General features: G+C 43.5%; 1 protein-coding gene across 1 annotated transcript; it reads right to left on the reverse strand.

Moving 5' to 3' along the window:
- Nucleotides 1-1,038: 1,038 nt before the first annotated feature.
- Nucleotides 1,039-18,000, reverse strand: LOC148064551 (NACHT, LRR and PYD domains-containing protein 3-like). Its single transcript, XM_087808555.1, has 13 exons — nucleotides 17,900-18,000; nucleotides 15,871-15,949; nucleotides 15,662-15,799; nucleotides 15,465-15,578; nucleotides 15,199-15,271; nucleotides 14,699-14,918; nucleotides 12,782-14,576; nucleotides 11,553-11,726; nucleotides 9,311-9,487; nucleotides 6,737-6,910; nucleotides 2,490-2,897; nucleotides 2,132-2,178; nucleotides 1,039-1,691 (listed from the first exon to the last, which is right to left on the reverse strand). Exons 1-13 carry the CDS (start codon nucleotides 17,934-17,936, stop codon nucleotides 1,150-1,152), a joined length of 3,978 nt encoding a protein of 1,325 aa, XP_087664681.1. The 5' UTR covers nucleotides 17,937-18,000; the 3' UTR covers nucleotides 1,039-1,149.
- Nucleotides 18,001-18,783: the final 783 nt, after the last annotated feature.

The raw sequence follows: 18,783 nt of genomic DNA on the forward strand, positions 1-18,783 counted from the left end.
TGACCTCACATCTACCCGTCTGACCTCACATGTACCCGTCTGACCTCACATGTACCTGTCTGACCTCACATCTACCCGTCTGACCTCACATGTACCTGTCTGACCTCACATGTACCTGTCTGACCTCACATCTACCCGTCTGACCTCACATCTACCCGTCTGACCTCACATGTACCTGTCTGACCTCACATGTACCTGTCTGACTTCACATGTACCCGTCTGACCTCACATGTACCCGTCTGACCTTACATGTACCCGTCTGACCTCACATCTACCTGTCTGACCTCACATCTACCCGTCTGACCTCACATCTACCCGTCTGACCTCACATCTACCCGTCTGACCTCACATGTACCCGTCTGACCTCACATCTACCTGTCTGACCACACATCTACCTGTCTGACCTCACATGTACCCGTCTGACCTCACATCTACCCGTCTGACCTCACATCTACCCGTCTGACCTCACATCTACCCGTCTGACCTCACATGTACCCGTCTGACCTCACATGTACCCGTCTGACCTCACATGTACCGGTCTGACCTCACATCTACCTGTCTGACCTCACATGTACCCGTCTGACCTCACATGTACCCATCTGACCTCACATGTACCGGTCTGACCTCACATCTACCTGTCTGACCTCACATGTACCGGTCTGACCTCACATCTACCTGTCTGACCTCACATGTACCCGTCTGACCTCACATGTACCCGTCTGACCTCACATGTACCCGTCTGACCTCACATCTACCCGTCTGACCTCACATCTACCCGTCTGACCTCACATGTACCGGTCTGACCTCACATCTACCTGTCTGACCTCACATCTACCTGTCTGACCTCACATGTACCCGTCTGACCTCACATCTACCCGTCTGACCTTCTTTCTAACCTTTTATTGTGAAGTGACCTTGAGTCTCTTGAAAGTTTTAAACCAAATGTTTTATTACATCATGATGAACATCATAAGTGACTCGTGCTCCACTGAACTTCAAGTCTTCAGTCGACTCAACAAGTGATGAAAGAGTTTCTTCAACAACATTCAGATCAACACGTTTGTTTCAGGAGCAGATTTCTTCCATCATCACTGTCAGCACTTTAATGATGATTGACAGCAGCAACACAAGTGTGTTGGAGGAACACACTCACACACTCAGGTCACACACACACACTGAGGAACCAGAACCAGGAACCTCTGTGAGTCCAAATCCCAGGTACAAAGGTTCAGTGGAGGTGAAGAAGGTGTGGAGGTGTTTCTGTTCATCAGAGGAGACACTGAAGAAGTTTAAATATCCAGGTTCACTAAAGTTCATCATCATTCCTACTCTGTGAGAAACTTCTTGACTCTTGATGACAGTTTCTTTCTTATCGTGACAGAATTTATATCCATCATCATCAGAGCAGCTCAGACTCCAGGAATAACGGTTCTGTCCAAACTCAGACTCGTCTTCTTTCCCTCCGTCTCTTCTGAGAGTCAGTGCAATAGAAGCTCCTCCTCTCCACTCCAGCTCCCAGTAACATGGTCCAGTCACAGCTTCTCTGCTCATCACCTGAAGACACCGGTGGAATCTGTCAGGATGGTCCAGATAATCCTGATCCTGCGTCACAAGTTCCACCGTCCTGTTGTCGTTGGACAGTAGGAGGCGCCGGTGTGCTGTGTCCGGGTCCAGTGAGAGTGGACGGAAGTCTGAGAGAAGAAGACACGAGAGGTGATGATGGTGGAAGAACTTTCTCTTCAAGACAATCATGGACTCAGTGTCCCAGCAAGCCAGGGAGGGCTGCTCTGTTTGTTGACATCTAGTGGAGATCATCATCAAAGTGAAGTCAACAGTCTTCTGAGACTGGGACCACCTCCAGAGAAGAACCAGGAGGAACATCCCAGAATCATCTTGTCACATTTGATTGACACCAGTGTGTCCATATCAAGTCAGCAGCTAAACTAGCATGTAGCTAACATGATGTTTCTTCATGTTCTTGAAACATCTCTGTGTTCATCTCCACCATCATCCTGGACTTGATGAAGCTCCATCAGCAGATTCAAGTGTAACAACATCTCAACATCATAACTGCTCCACTAGAAGCTGACAGAGTCAAGGAGTTCTCATCCATCAATCAAATCAAACTTACACTTCTTCCATCCAGATGTTAACCTCTGTGGTCCACAGTGATCCAGCCTGGAGGAGGAAACATTGAGAAGATCAGATTCATTTGACTTCAGATGCTGCTAAGTGGACGTTCTTTCATGACTGTGTTGACCACAACAAAGATGGATCTATAAACACTCGCTCAGTCTCCACTGTCTCCTTGTTCTTCCACTGGTGTCCAGCAGGAGAACATGGAGAAGCTCTGAGAGTTGGATTCATGTGCTCAGTTCAGATGAAGAGTCTGAGCAGCGTCACACACTCACATCTCTCTGCTTCTGATCACATGTTCAGTCTGAAGATCTTTGGAGCTCAGTCAGTGAGTTCTGCTGCTCCGTCCATACCTGAGAGTCTCCAGCCTCCAGTCTGGACTCTCCAGTCCAGCAGACAGCAGCTCCAGTCCTGGTCCTCCTGGATGATTGAAGCTCAGGTCCAGCTCTCTCAGATGGGACGGGTTAGATGTCAGAGCTGAGGCCAGAGAAGAACAACCTCCTGCTGAGATCTGACACGCTGACAGACTGTAATGAAGGAGAAACACTTTCATTAAATCAGAAGAACTGAAGACATGATGTTCTGACCTGAGAGTCTCCAGGTGACAGTGTGGACTCTTCAGTCCAGCAGACAGCAGCTCCACTCCTGGATCCTTCAGGTCGTTTCTACTCAGGTCCAGTTGAGTCAGACTAGAGGACGGAGAGCTGAGGACTGAGGACAGAAGTGAACAACTTCTCTCTGACAGTTCACACCAGTTCAGCCTGTGAAAGAGACGGAAACGTCAACAAGAGACTTTTTATCTATTTTGACTTGAAAGCCTTGATTGGAGGAAACACTGAACTCTTGACGTTCATAAGATCATCACATGATTGTGTGAACATTTGAAGACTTTGATTTCAATCAGGATCAACTTGATCAACACATGAAATAATGAAGTTTTCATCAGTTCAACAATTGATGTATAAATGATCACATGACTCACTGTTGTGAGAGGATTGATGTGTGTTTGTGTTTAATGTCAGGGTTAGTGTTAGTGTTGTGTAACTCCACTCACACTGGTGTTGTGTAACTCCACTCACACTTGTGTTGTGTAACTCGACTCACACTGGTGTTGTGTAACTCCACTCACACTGGTGTTGTGTAACTCGACTCAAACTGGTGTTGTGTAACTCCACTCACACTGGTGTTGTGTAACTCCACTCACACTGGTGTTGTGTAACTCCACTCACACTGGTGTTGTGTAACTCCACTCACACTGGTGTTGTGTAACTCCACTCACACTGGTGTTGTGTAACTCCACTCACACTGGTGTTGTGTAACTCCACTCACACTGGTGTTGTGTAACTCCACTCACACTGGTGTTGTGTAACTTCACTCACACTGGTGTTGTGTAACTCGACTCACACTGGTGTTGTGTAACTCGACTCACACTGGTGTTGTGTAACTCGACTCACACTAGTGTTGTGTAACTCGACTCACACTGGTGTTGTGTAACTCCACTCACACTGGTGTTGTGTAACTCCACTCACACTAGTGTTGTGTAACTCCACTCACACTGGTGTTGTGTAACTCCACTCACACTGGTGTTGTGTAACTCCACTCACACTGGTGTTGTGTAACTCCACTCACACTGGTGTTGTGTAACTTCACTCACACTGGTGTTGTGTAACTCGACTCACACTGGTGTTGTGTAACTGCACTCACACTGGTGTTATGTAACTCCACTCACACTAGTGTTGTGTAACTCGACTCACACTGGTGTTGTGTAACTCCAATTACACTGGTGTTCTGTAACTCCACTCACACTGGTGTTGTGTAACTCGACTCACACTAGTGTTGTGTAACTCCACTCACACTGGTGTTGTGTAACTCGACTCACACTAGTGTTGTGTAACTCCACTCACACTGGTGTTGTGTAACTCCACTCACCCTGGTGTTGTGTAACTCCACTCACACTGGTGTTGTGTAACTCCACTCACACTGGTGTTGTGTAACTCGACTTTGACTCGTTGTGTGACTCATGTTATTTGACTTGTGTTGTGTGAGTCGCGTTGTGTGAATTTTGTTGTGTGACTCTTGTTGTGTTATGTGACTTGTGTTGGGTGAGTAGTGTTGTGTGACTCGTGTTGTGGGACTTATGTTGCGTGACTTGTGTTGTGAGAGTACTGTTGTGTGACTCGTGTTGTGTAACTCGACTCACACTAGTGTTGTGTAACTCCACTCACACTGGTGTTGTGTAACTCCACTCACACTGGTATTGTGTAACTCCACTCACACTGGTGTTGTGTAACTCCACTCACACTAGTGTTGTGTAACTCCACTCACACTGGTGTTGTGTAACTCCACTCACACTGGTGTTGTGTAACTCGACTCACACTAGTGTTGTGTAACTCGACTCACACTGGTGTTGTGTAACTCGACTCACACTGGTGTTGTGTAACTCGACTCACACTAGTGTTGTGTAACTCCACTCACACTGGTGTTGTGTAACTCCACTCACACTGGTATTGTGTAACTCCACTCACACTGGTGTTGTGTAACTCCACTCACACTGGTGTTGTGTAACTCCACTCACACTGGTGTTGTGTAACTCCACTCACACTGGTGTTGTGTAACTCGACTTTGACTCGTTGTGTGACTCATGTTATATGACTTGTGTTGTGTGAGTCGCGTTGTGTGAATTTTGTTGTGTGACTCTTGTTGTGTTATGTGACTTGTGTTGGGTGAGTAGTGTTGTGTGACTCGTGTTGTGGGACTTATGTTGTGTGACTTGTGTTGTGAGAGTACTGTTGTGTGACTCGTGTTGTGTAACTCGACTCACACTAGTGTTGTGTAACTCGACTCACACTGGTGTTGTGTAAATCCACTCACACTGGTATTGTGTAACTCCACTCACACTGGTGTTGTGTAACTCCACTCACACTGGTGTTGTGTAACTCGACTCACACTAGTGTTGTGTAACTCGACTCACACTGGTGTTGTGTAACTCCACTCACACTGGTGTTATGTAACTCCACTCACACTGGTGTTGTGTAACTCCACTCACACTGGTGTTGTGTAACTCCACTCACACTGGTGTTGTGTAACTTCACTCACACTGGTGTTGTGTAACTCGACTCACACTGGTGTTGTGTAACTCCACTCACACTGGTGTTGTGTAACTCCACTCACACTAGTGTTGTGTAACTCGACTCACACTGGTGTTGTGTAACTCCACTTACACTAGTGTTGTGTAACTCCACTCACACTGGTGTTGTGTAACTCGACTCACACTGGTGTTGTGTAACTCCACTCACACTAGTGTTGTGTAACTCCACTCACACTGGTGTTGTGTAACTCCACTCACACTGGTGTTGTGTAACTCCACTCACACTGGTGTTGTGTAACTCGACTCACACTAGTGTTGTGTAACTTGACTCACACTGGTGTTGTGTAACTCCACTCACACTGGTGTTGTGTAACTCGACTCACACTAGTGTTGTGTAACTCCACTCACACTGGTGTTGTGTAACTCCACTCACACTGGTATTGTGTAACTCCACTCACACTGGTGTTGTGTAACTCCACTCACACTGGTGTTGTGTAACTCCACTCACACTGGTGTTGTGTAACTCGACTTTGACTCGTTGTGTGACTCATGTTATTTGACTTGTGTTGTGTGAGTCGCGTTGTGTGAATTTTGTTGTGTGACTCTTGTTGTGTTATGTGACTTGTGTTGGGTGAGTAGTGTTGTGTGACTCGTGTTGTGGGACTTATGTTGTGTGACTTGTGTTGTGAGAGTACTGTTGTGTGACTCGTGTTGTGTGACTCGTGTAGTGTGACTTGGGTTGTTTGACTTGTGTTGTGTACTTGTGTGACTTGTGTTAGTTGTGTAACTCCACTCACACTGGTGTTGTGTAACTCGACTTTGACTCGTTGTGTGACTCATGTTATTTGACTTGTGTTGTGTGAGTCGCGTTGTGTGACTTTTGTTGTGTGACTCTTGTCGTGTTGTGTGACTTGTGTGACTTGTGTTGTGTGACTCGTGTCATGTGAGTTGTGTTGTTTGACTTGTGTTGTGTGACTCTTGTTGGGTGAGTTTTGTGGTGTGACTTTTGTTGTGTGACTTTTGTTGCGTGACTTCTGTGGTGTGACTTTTGTTGCGTGACTTTTGTTGTGCGACTTTTGTTGTGTAACTTTTGTGGTGTGACTTTTGTGGTGTGACTTTTGATGTGTGACTTTTGTTGTGTGCCTTTTGTGGTGTGACTTTTGATGTGTGACTTTTGTTGTGTGCCTTTTTTCCGTGACTTTTGTTGTGTGCCTTTTTTGTGTGACTTTTGTCGTGTGACTTTTGTCGTGTGACTCGTGTCGTGTGACTTGTGTTGTGTGACTTAAGTTGTGTGACTTGTGTTGTGTGACTTGAAATATTATACATGACCTGAAATATTCTTCACCTTCCTGTTGTGTTCATGAAATATCAACTTCTAGAACCAAGTTCATGAGTCGAGGAAAAGTCATTCAAATCCTTCTCAGAGTGAAAAAGGTTTCATGAAGAAACATGAATCCATTCACTGTTTACATCCATGTGTGTGTTTGTGTTTGTTTGAAATGATGTTCTGACCTGAGAGTCTCCAGGTGACAGTGTGGACTCTTCAGTCCAGCAGACAGCAGCTCCACTCCTGGATCCTGCAGGTTGTTGTGACTCAGGTCCAGTTGAGTCAGACTAGAGGACGGAGAGCTGAGGACTGAGGACAGAAGTGAACAACTTCTCTCTGACAGTCCACAGTCTCTCAGCCTGTGAAAGAGACGAGTGTCGTCAACAAGAGGATTGATTTGTGTTTATATGAGAAACAAACACAAGATAACATAAGGAAAAATAAAAAGAGTCACAAAACAAACAACAATGACAAATGAAAATAAAAGGTTGTTACATGTATATTGATCATAATAACACATCATTGATTCTTTTTCTATTCACTTACTTATCTCAGTGTTTTTGTGTGTTTTCTCTCAATTGTTGTGTCGAATTCTTTTCCAGAGTAAAAATATCTTCAATTTAATCAAGACACTGATTCAATCGTGAAGATTCACTTCAGTCAATTTATTCTATTTGTTTTTTAACCTTCAATTCAATATGAACAGGTTTACAAAGTTATTATTCATAACAGTGTCAGGTGTGAGTGTGAAGGTGTTGCAGGTAATACAAGCTCAAACAATGTGTGTGTGTTTGACAATCAAGGAGTCGACTACTTCCACTATACATGGACTACTATCAACCTTCAGCTAATGCCAACATGACTGACCAAATGACTGATGTAGTTCAACATATGGAGGACAGTGAGCTGAGACTATGGTATCCCATCCAAGGACGACAGCCCCTCCATCAGCCCCACACAACAGCTCAGGAGCCCATGATGGTTCAAGTCACTTCCCAACGGACATTTCTAGATTCTCTCATGTTAGACACGAAACACAAAGAGAACTCAAGGCTCCTCTTGTTTTCCGTGGGGATGTTCAGACAAAGTTGAGTTGGAAGAATGGCTCGAGTTGATGGAAGATTATTTCAAGAAACGTGATGTTCGACTGGAGAGTCGGGTCGAAGAAATTCTCACACATTTAAGGGCTCGAGCTAAAGAGTGAAGTTTGGGATAGAAATGGAGAGATAGATGTTGCACGCCGTCCTCACGCTGTGTCTGGTCTCTTGAGGAAACATTTTTCTTCCGAACGATATTCATGGTGCCTTTCGTTCAACTCTCACAGATGAAGACCCGTTTGACTACTGGCTCCGCCTCAATAAAGCTGCTGCAGTCGCCACAGGTTGCTTGTGGGAACAAGGCAAATGTTTGATCACCCAGATCTGGCTCACATTCCGGTCCATCCTTTGGATAAATGGTCAGCCGTGAAGTGCAGGACGAGTTGGATGAATTTCATAGACTAGTTTGAAGACACCAGCCAAACATAGTGAAGAGGTGAACATGGATAGAGTTGAAGTTAACCTACAGCAGCCTGTGAACCACCTGAGAGACAGCAGCCAGTTGATCAAGACTCTTCTACAATGGAGAGGTTGCTGGGGTTGTTGGAAAAGATGCTGCTGCAGAACCAGAGTCAGAACCAAGTTATGGTTCTTTCTCAAAACACAAAATGGATTGTGTTGAGGCAACTGAATATGTATATATAGAATCTGTTTGGACGACAAGCCTTTCAGACTGCAGTACCCCCGTGTCCCCTCTAGTCAATATGAGAAACTGAGGATCTAAATGAGATGGAGGAACAGGGGATTATTCGTGAATCTGTGAGTGAGTTTTCTTCTCCTCTTGTGCTTGTTGTTAAACCTAATGGTGACCTACGCATTTGCAATGACTTCAGATGGTTGATGCCTGAACAGTGAAAGATGCGGACCCCCTGCCCCACCAGACAGACGCCCTTGCTGCGCTTCCTGGTAACACATTTTTCTCCACTATGGACCTCACATCAGGGTTTTATAATGTCAGACTCCACGAAGAGGATAAGAAATTTAAAGTGTTCTCCTTCCCGTTTGGTCTGCACAAATATAATAGAATGCTCCAGGGTCTTACCAACAGCCCCGCAACATGTATACAGATGATGATGTATATATTTGGTGATAAGAACTTTACCAGTCTTTTGTGTTATCTGGACGACCTGCTGGTTTTTGCTCCATCGGAGGAGGTTGCAATTGAGCGGTTGGAGATGTATATGTTTGTTTAATTGTTTAGCGTTTAACTTATTGTGTGGTGTTTCTAGAGCGAGAGCAATGAGTGTGTGAGCGATCCATCCTCAAACAGTATTTTGATTTATGTGCAGAATCCTACAAATAAAAGACGAGTGATCCACGCGCAGCTTCATTGGTGGAATCAGAAGTGTGATGAAAGGTTATCCTCACATCACCATGAACATTACCCTGCATTGAAATCTAGCAACAGAACAAGTGATGACATCACAAGAGTCTCTCAAATGTGTTTGAATGGATCTGAGATCAGTAAATATGTGTCAACATACTGAACAGCACGACCCAGCAGAAGAACAAATCAAGTTCAAGTGTGAGAACCTGCTGAAGACTGAGGTCACTTAGAATCATCTGCTTCATTGAAGAACTCACTGGAGACTCAACTTTGACTCTCTGGAGTCTCACCTCTGACTTTCACATGTTCTGAAGCTGAAGACATGATGTTCTGACCTGAGAGTCTCCAGGTGACAGTGTGGACTCTTCAGTCCAGCAGACAGCAGCTCCACTCCTGGATCCTGCAGGTCAAAGTTCTCACTCAGGTCCAGTTGAGTCAGACTAGAGGACGGAGAGCTGAGGACTGAGGACAGAAGTGAACAACTTCTCTCTGACAGTCGACACCTGCTCAGCCTGTGAAAGAGACGAGTGTCGTCAACAAGAGGATTGATTTGTGTTTATATGAGAAACAAACACAAGATAACATAAGGAAAAATAAAAAGAGACACAAAACAAACAACAATGACAAATGAAAATAAAAGGTTGTTACATGTATATTGATCATAATAACACTGTCATGAGTCTAAATGTTCCTCCTTGTGTTTCTGGTTTTATTGTGAAATCCGCTCCCTTCTGTGTCTGTGCTAGTCTTACTTCCTCCTGTCTGAGTAGTGATTGGTCCTTGTCTTGTTAGTCCCGCCCCCAGCTGCTGCTGATTGCTGCCCTGTGTTCTTAAGCCTCCACTCTCTGTCACGTCATTGTCTTGTCGTCACCGTTTTCCAGTACCTGTATCCTGGGTTTCTCAGTTCCATCGTGATAAACACATCATTGATTCTTTTTCTATTCTCTTACTTATCTCAGTGTTTTTGTGTGTTTTCTCTCAATTGTTGTGTCTAATTCTTTTCCAGAGTAAAGATAGGGTTCAGTTTTAGGACCACTGTTATTTACCCTGTACATGAACAGCCTTGGACAAAATGTCCAGAAATGACCGAAATTTATTGTTTTGCATCCTCACTTAATAAGGCTTTTGAGTTCATGCAACGTGCTTTTGATCAAGTGCAGGCTCAGCTTTGTCAACTGAAGCTTGTTCTCCATGCTGATAAGACCAAACTTATGGTATTTTCAAATTACAAAAAGATTGAGATAAATCACAATATTTTAACTTCCCAAGGTCCTGCAATTGAGGAGTATTTTCACAAATACTTGGGTTTTATGATTGATGACCACATCTCTTTAAAATTCACATACAAAACCTGGTAAATAAACAGAAACTAAGGTTAGGCTCGACGACGACGAGTCGAAGCTACCTTCCTGACCGTTCTTGATTCTGGAGATGTGTTGTACATGAATTCATCAGCTCACTGTCTAAAGATGTTGGACACTGTGTAACATGGAGCCTTGAGGTTCATGACAAACTGAAGACCCTTAACCCATCACTGCACACTATACTCAAGAGTTCACTGGCCTTCGCTCTCTTCGCGACGACTTAGTCATTGGCATGTTTGTATCTACAAGGAGATTATAGGTTATGAATGTTCCTCCAGCTCGTACTGAACTGGGTAAAACAGCTTTTAAGATTTCTGCGCCGTCATCGTGGAAGAAGCTGAAGAAGCAGCACAAGTTTGAGACTCAAGTGACTTTTAACAAATTCAATGCTGTTGTCAGGAATTTGACGTCGAACTCTATCAGCAAGTGTGAATGTTTTTAGTCAGTAATCTTTTATCTTTTTCTGATATTGTACCAATGGACTTAATACTGTATGAAATAGTTTTTATGTGTAACTGTTTTGCTGTCCATCCTGTCCAGGTCTCTCTTGTAAAAGAGATTTTAATGTCAATGAGACTAACCTGGATGAATAAAGGATAAATAAATAAAATAATAATACAGAGTTATTCATTCACTGTTTGTGTGTTTGTGTCCACGTCACATGTTCAAGTGTTTGCTCATGAAATTCAAATGAAAAGTTGATGTTATTTCAAAAAGTGACTTTAGAAAATGATGGATTTACAAAACAAGGTGAAAGAAAAACCATGAAGAGAGAAAGAAGGAGTGAGTTGGTGACACAGAGAAGAGATGAAATGAAAGATATGAGCAGGATGTGAGACGACACTGATGAATATTGTGATGAAGAAGAACATGTTTGACTTTTCATACAGTTGCTGATGTGTTCATCACACATGCTCACATCACCATGAACATTACCCTGCATTGAAATCTAGCAACAGAACAAGTGATGACATCACAAGAGTCTCTCAAATGTGTTTGAATGGATCTGAGATCAGTAAATATGTGTCAACATACTGAACAGCACGACCCAGCAGAAGAACAAATCAAGTTCAAGTGTGAGAACCTGCTGAAGACTGAGGTCACTTAGAATCATCTGCTTCATTGAAGAACTCACTGGAGACTCAACTTTGACTCTCTGGAGTCTCACCTCTGACTTTCACATGTTCTGAAGCTGAAGACATGATGTTCTGACCTGAGAGTCTCCAGGTGACAGTGTGGACTCTTCAGTCCAGCAGACAGCAGCTCCACTCCTGGATCCTTCAGGTCGTTGTGACTCAGGTCCAGTTGAGTCAGACTAGAGGACGGAGAGCTGAGGACTGAGGACAGAAGTGAACAACTTCTCTCTGACAGTCGACAGTTTCTCAGCCTGTGAAAGAGACGAGTGTCGTCAACAAGAGGATTGATTTGTGTTTGTATGAGAAACAAACACAAGATAACATAAGGAAAAATAAAAAGAGTCACAAAACAAACAACAATGACAAATGAAAATAAAAGGTTGTTACATGTATATTGATCATAATAACACATTCATTATTTTTCTATTCACTTACTTATCTCAGTGTTTTTGTGTGTTTTCTCTCAATTGTTGTGTCGAATTCTTTTCCAGAGTAAAAATATCTTCAATTTAATCAAGACACTGATTCAATCGTGAAGATTCATTTCAGTCAATTTATTCTATTTGTTTTTTTAACCTTCAATTCAATATGAACAGGTTTACAAAGTTATTATTCATAACAGTGTCAGGTGTGAGTGTGAAGGTGTTGCAGGTAATACAAGCTCAAACAATGTGTGTGTGTTTGTCACTCACACTCCTGCACTCTCTCAACATTGTTGTCTTCATTTGAATGTTTACAGTTAGAAAATTCAAGGTGAATTCTCTCCATCTTTGGATCCAGTGGATCTATGTTGTGACACAGATGGAGTTTCAATCATCCTCCGTCACATTCACCTTCATTTCTTCTCCCATGTTTGCTTCACATGCACTGAATTACTTTCAACTTTTGAAACATTTGTCAAGTTTGGAGACTATTTTTGAAGGAGGTTGTTTCTGAATGTTATTTTCTGTTCTATTAACACTGGTTAAACTTTTCATTTTCTTCATTTATGTTCAGTTTTCACGCTGGATTTTGGGGACAATCCTAAAATAAACCCTGTCTGTGCCTGAGGGAGAAACATACAGTTGTTCATTCCCTGTTTGTGTGTTTGTGTCCACGACACATGTTCAAGTGTTTGCTCATGAAATTCAAATATAAGTTGATGTTGTTTCAAAAAGTGACTTTAGAAAATGATGGATTTACAAAACAACGTGAAAGAAAAACGATGAAGAGAGAAAGAAAGTTGGAGTTTCTCAGCCTGAATAAAATGAAGAAGGAAATCAAACATTCATGGTTCATATCAGAGATGTTTCAATGATCCACTTACAGAACTTCATTTGAAGCTTGAACCACCGGCAGAAGCCTCTCAAGAACCTCCTCTGAGGTAGAGTATTTCTTCAGGTCAAACACTTTCAGATGTTCCTCTGAGGACAGTAAGATGAAGGCCAGGCTGGACCATTGAGCAGGAGACAGTTGATCTGTGAGGAGACGTCCTGATCTCAGCTGATGTTGGACCTCCTCCACCAGAGAAGTGTCCTTCACTTCATTCAGACAGTGGAACAGGTTGATGATTCTCTCTGGAGACACATTCTCACTGATCTTCTTCTTGATGAGCTTTGCTGTGTCCTGATTGGTCCAAGAGCTTCTTCCTGTTTGTTTCAATAAACCTGTCAGGAGACTCTGGCTGGTCTGCAGAGAAAGACCCAGAAGGAAGCGCAGGAACAAGTCCAGATGTCCATTTGGACTTTCTACAGCTTCATTGATGGTTCTCTGGTAGAACCTATCGATTGGAAGTTTGTTGCTAAACATTCTTGACAGTTTGGATGGTTGTTGTGAATCAAGCAAGTTGACTCCAGACTTGATGAAGTTCTGGTGAACATGAAGAGCAGCCAGAAACTCCTGAAGACTCAGGTGGATGAAGCAGAACATCTGGTCCTGGTAGAGTCCTCTCTCCTCTCTGAAGATCTGAGTGAAGACTCCTGAGTAAAGTGAAGCAGCTGTGATGTTGATGTCACACTCTGTCAGGTCTGATTCATAGAAGACCAAGTTTCCTTTCTTCAGATGCTCAAAAGCCAGTTTTCCCAGAGACTCCATCATCTCCCTGCTCTCAGGATCCCAAACTGTGTCCGTCCCAGCTGCTCCATGGTACTTCATCTTCTTGACTTTGGACAGAACCACCAGGAAGTGGATGAACATCTCAGTCAGGGTGTTGGGCAGCTGTCCTGTGTCTCCGCTCTTCAACATGTCTTCCAGAACTGTGGCAATGATCCAGCAGAAGATCGGGATGTGACACATGATGTGGAGGCTTCGTGAGGTCTTGATGTGAGAGATGATGGTGCTGGTCTGCTCCTCATCACTGGACCTCTTCCTGAAGTACTCCTCCTTCTGGAGGTCAGTGAACCCTCTGACCTCTGTCACCATGTCCACACACTCAGGAGGGATCTGATTGGCTGCTGCAGGTCGTGTGGTGATCCAGAGACGAGCTGAGGGAAGAAGATTCCCTCTGATGAGGTTTGTCAGGAGGACGTCTACTGAGGTGGACTCTGTAGCTGCTGTCAGGACCTGACTGTTGAGGAAGTCCAGAGGGAGTCGACACTCGTCCAGACCATCAAAGATGAACAGGACCTGGAGTCCTTCAAAACTGATGAGATCTGTGGTTTCAGGAAAGAAAAGATGAACAAGTTCCATCAAACTGAACTTCTTCTCTTTCAGCAGGTTCAGCTCTCTGAAGGTGAAAGGAAACATGAGGTGGAAGTTCTGGTGGGCTTTGTCTTCCGCCCAGTCCAGAGTGACCTTCCGTGTCAGGAGGGTCTTCCCAATGCCAGCCACACCCTTCGTCAGCAGGCTTCTGATTGGTGTGTCTCTCTCAGGTGAGGCTTTAAAGAGGTCTTCTGTTCTGATGGTAGTTTCTGGTCTGGTCTGGTTCCTGGTGGCTGCTTCGATCTGTCGGACCTCGTGCTCCTGGTTGACCTGGTCTGTGCCCCCCTCAGTGATGTAGAGCTCCGTGTAGATCTGATTCAGAGGAGCAGAGTTTCCTGCTTTAGCGACCCCCTCAGACACACTGTGGAACTTCTTCTTCAGGCTCCTCTTCAGTCGTCTTTGACGCTTTCCAGCACGACTTCCTGAAGAAGAGAAGTCACATGAAGCTCAAGATTCTAGAAGATCAATCTTCTCATCAGCTGCAGGAACTTCCATCACAAATTTACTTCAAGACGTCATATTAAGCAGGTTGAAATCCTCTTACTTCCCCACAGGCGACCAGCAAGCTCCTCCTGCTTCATGCTCCTCAGGAGGTTCAGGATGATCTTCAGGAAAGCTTCTCTGCTGCTCCTCATCTGCTCCTCTTCACACTTCGACTCCTCCTCTTCCTCATCATCCAGGTGTTTCTGCTCACCTGGTCTGAGAAACTTCTTCACTCTCTTCAGTTCCTCCTTCACCAGGGTCATGACCTTCTCCTCCAGCAGCTGAAACACACACAGACACATGTGACTAGAGGCAGGTCTGAACTTTCTTCACGAGCAGGACGTGATATTACGTCTCTTATTGACGTCATAGAAGGAAAAATTCAATTTAAATCTCATCTTCTCTCCAGAACCAAACAAGAGTCTCAGCTACACCAGACCTTCTGGTTCATGTAGGAACAGCTCAAGTGAGAAGCTGACAGATGCAGGTGTCCAGTACTCAGAGCTTCATGAAGCAGCAGAAGCAGCTGCTGTAGTTCGCAGGTGAAGCTGAAGAACGTACCTGAATCGTGGACTCCACATCTGTCTGATGCTGCTGGACACACTGGAGAACATCTGAGACCTGCTGATCCTCTCTGTGAAGAACATCAGGTAGTCGATAAGTTCTACTTCTACAATGTCACCAATGATCTGAGCAAGACTTCATGGCTTCAGTTTGTTGCTTCTTCTCTTGGATGTTGACTTTCTTTCACGACTGTCTGCAGCACTTTTGACTAACAGTTCATGAGCAGTTGGTATCAGTGGAGAAAAGAGAGAAGAAAACCTCACCTGTCTCCTGAAGACTCTTGTCCACCTTTGAAATAAATAGGATGTTCCATTGATGCTTCACTCTTCAGAGACTCACAGTTGAGTTCAGACTCTTCTTGTTTCTCCTGGTAGATCCTGAAAGAGACACAACTCTGATCAACACTTCTGTCGTTCACCATCTGACCAGAAGATGTCATGTTGCTCCTGTTGTCTCTCACCTCTGATGCTTCTGTTCACCTCTGAATTCAATCAATCTTCCTTTAGATCTGTCACTCTTCAGAGACTCACAGCTGGGAGCAGGTCCAGGTCCAGGTCCAGGTCCAGGTCCAGGTCCAGCAGATGTACGTAGCTTCGATCTGAACACACAAGTTTCAGTGAGAAGAAGATTCCAGTATTTGTAGGTGTGACAGAGACGTGATCTTCTCACCTCTGAGCTCTGGTCTGACTGTCATGGTCTTCACCCAGAGGAGGTTCAGAGGCAGGATCTTCCTCCTCTGTGTCCACACCTGCACACAAACACAACAGCATCATCACTCGTCATCATTGTGTTGTTGATACTATAATAAAACCTCATCAGTACAAACAACATGTTGTTGCTCAACCACACATTCATGTGTTCACTCTCTGATACTGACTGATGTAACAACTTGTTCAGTAACAAGCCTGAGAGGATCATTGAATCTTATTATCTCCTCACTGGCTTGTCGGATCACAATATGACTCATGTTGCAAGGAAGTTGACAAAAAACAGGTTTATTTACCAGCAAGAGATAATTAAACATTCCTATGGAATAAGGAAAAGGGACATGAATGCATTTAAGGAAGAAATAAGCCAAACTGATTGGAGTGATGTTCTACTCACAGATGATATAAAGGCCTCTTGTGAATCATTGTTAGGTGCCATAAATAGAATTAAAGAAAAATACACCAAAACTTTCAGAAATGGACACCCCAAGGTCAACCTGCCTTGGTTCAATGACAACTTGTGAAAACAGCACTAAATCAATTAATGATGGACGAGTTTTCACTTCGTAACAAATTAGTGAATGAACCAAAGAAGGCAAAGGCCAACTTTTTTTATGGACATTATCAAAGAAGGAAAGGGAATAGACTGATGTGGAGGAACATTAATGAATTCACAAAGAGAGAGCCGGATCAGGTAACTGGACATGAATTGAAAATACATGGACATTTAACCAGTGATTGTAATGAAATTACCTCTGCATTTAATAATTATTTTATTGAGTCAGTGCAGAATCTATCACATACATTTGGTGCAAGAATTAAAGACATAGCAGCACCAAATTATACCAAACCTGCTTTTAAGATAATTGAAGTACTATGCTAAGCTGTGCAGTGTCCCTGTTAAATAAAGGAAAAAATCTAATGTATTCACATTGATTCATTTATTCACCTCACTCTTGATTCATGTATTCACTTCACTATTGTATCATTTATTCACCTCACTCTTGATTCATGTATTCACCTCACTCTTGATTGTTTAATTCACCTCACTCTTTATTCATGTATTCACCTCACTCTTGATTCATTTATTCACCTCACTCTTGATTCATTTATTCACTGCACTATTGTATCATGTATTCACATTACTCTCGATTCATTTATTTACCTCACTCCTGATTATTTTATTCACCTCACTCCTGATTATTGTATTCACCTCACTCTCGATTCATTTATTCACCTCACTCTCTTTTCATGTATTCACCTCTCTCGTGATTAGTTTATTCACCTCACTCTCGTATCATGTATTCACCTCACTCTTGATTCATGTATTCACCCCACTCTTGATTTATGTTTTCACCTCACTCTTGATTCATGTTTTCACCTCACTCTTGATTTATTTATTCACCTCACTCTCGTATCATGTATTCACCTCACTCTTGATTAATTTATTTACTGCAGTCTTGATCCATGTATTCACCTCGTTCTTGATTAATTAATTCACCTCAGTCTTGATCCATGTATTCACGTCAGTCTTGATTCATGTGTTCACCTCACTCTTGATCCATGTATTCAATTCACTCTCGATTAATTTATTCAACTCAGTCTTGATTAATTTATTCACTTAACTCTTGATTAATTTATTCACCTCATTCTTGATTAATTTATTCACCCCAGTCTTGATTCATGTATTCACCTCACTCTTCATTTATGTATTCACCTCACTCTTGATTCATGTATTCGCCTAACTCTTGATTTATGTATTCACCTCACTTTCGATTCATTTTTTCACCTTAGTCTTGATCCATGTATTCACCTAACTCTTGATTCATGTATTCACCTCAGTCTTGAATAATTTATTGACCTCACATACTCACTCTTGGTTAATCTATTCACCTAACTCTCTATTAATTTATTCACCTCACAAACTCACTCTTGACTCATGCATTCACACTCTGGCTGGGGAACATGGCAGCATGAAAAAAGTCACTGACCTGTGAGCAGCTCTCTGCTCTGAAGACTTGTGTCCATGTTTGTAGGTGAAACTTCCAGGTGAGCTGAGCTGCTTGTGATCCAGACTCAGGGAAACACTGATCAACCGTCAGTGAGGAGGTGTGTCCTGTCAGAGACATCAGTGCAACATAGTGTGTTGTTGACTCACACTTTTATAACATAGTTCAACAACACAAGATGTGCCACGAGGATAAAGACGTTTGACAAGTTCAGTCACAATCTTGATCTAGAAGAAGGAATGCAGTCTTGTTCACCTGTCGCTGCCACACCTGTCGCAAACACAGCTTTATCTCTTTCACTTGTTTATTATCCAGTTTCATCTAGTTTTGTACTTTTCATCCAAACAAGTCTTGGTTCTGATCCGGGTGGTAGTATATCACCATTATACGTTGACTGAGTTGGTAGTCGGCCATCTTGTTCGTGTTTATGGCGGTGGTTGGATGTTAATCCCGTAGTTGTAACGGCTCAGGAATAAGTGCTACCCAGGCCCCTTTACAAGTTTGGCGAGCCAAGCTTAGAGGTCAATCACCGTATCGATCCACGAGCCTGTCGAACTGGGAGGTGGAGGCCCGGTCCAGGGGGCAGAAATATCCACCATTGCGTACACCCGGGCACAGTCAGACCTCTGGTCTCTGGAGGAGTTCCTGGCCTGAGGGTTCTCGCACAATGACCTACACTTGGAAGGTCCGATCATAACCTGGTCCACCTTCAGTCCCAGTATACTCCTCTGGTGCAGAGACAGACTGTGACCACTAGGAAAATCAGAAAGTGGACGCCAGCTGTGGAGGACGCCATCAGAGACTGCTTTGACACCACAGACTGGGATGTGCTGCTGAAGTCTCAAGAGGACATCAAGGGTCAGAAA

The sequence above is a fragment of the Callionymus lyra genome, chromosome 15 (genome assembly GCF_982586985.1).
Source record: "Callionymus lyra chromosome 15, fCalLyr1.hap1.1, whole genome shotgun sequence".
NCBI lineage: Eukaryota > Metazoa > Chordata > Actinopteri > Syngnathiformes > Callionymidae > Callionymus > Callionymus lyra.

Bases quoted from the DNA above. Each gene is read 5' to 3' on its own strand.
- LOC148064551 (XM_087808555.1), bottom strand. From the start codon at position 17,936: ATGGACACAAGTCTTCAGAGCAGAGAGCTGCTCACAG. The intron at 15,272-15,464 runs GTGAGGTTTTCT...TGTTCTTCACAG, and splicing joins CAAGAGTCTTCAGGAGACAG to AGAGGATCAGCAGGTCTCAG. The intron at 9,488-11,552 runs GTCAGAACATCA...TCTCTTTCACAG, and splicing joins TGTCACCTGGAGACTCTCAG to GCTGAGCAGGTGTCGACTGT.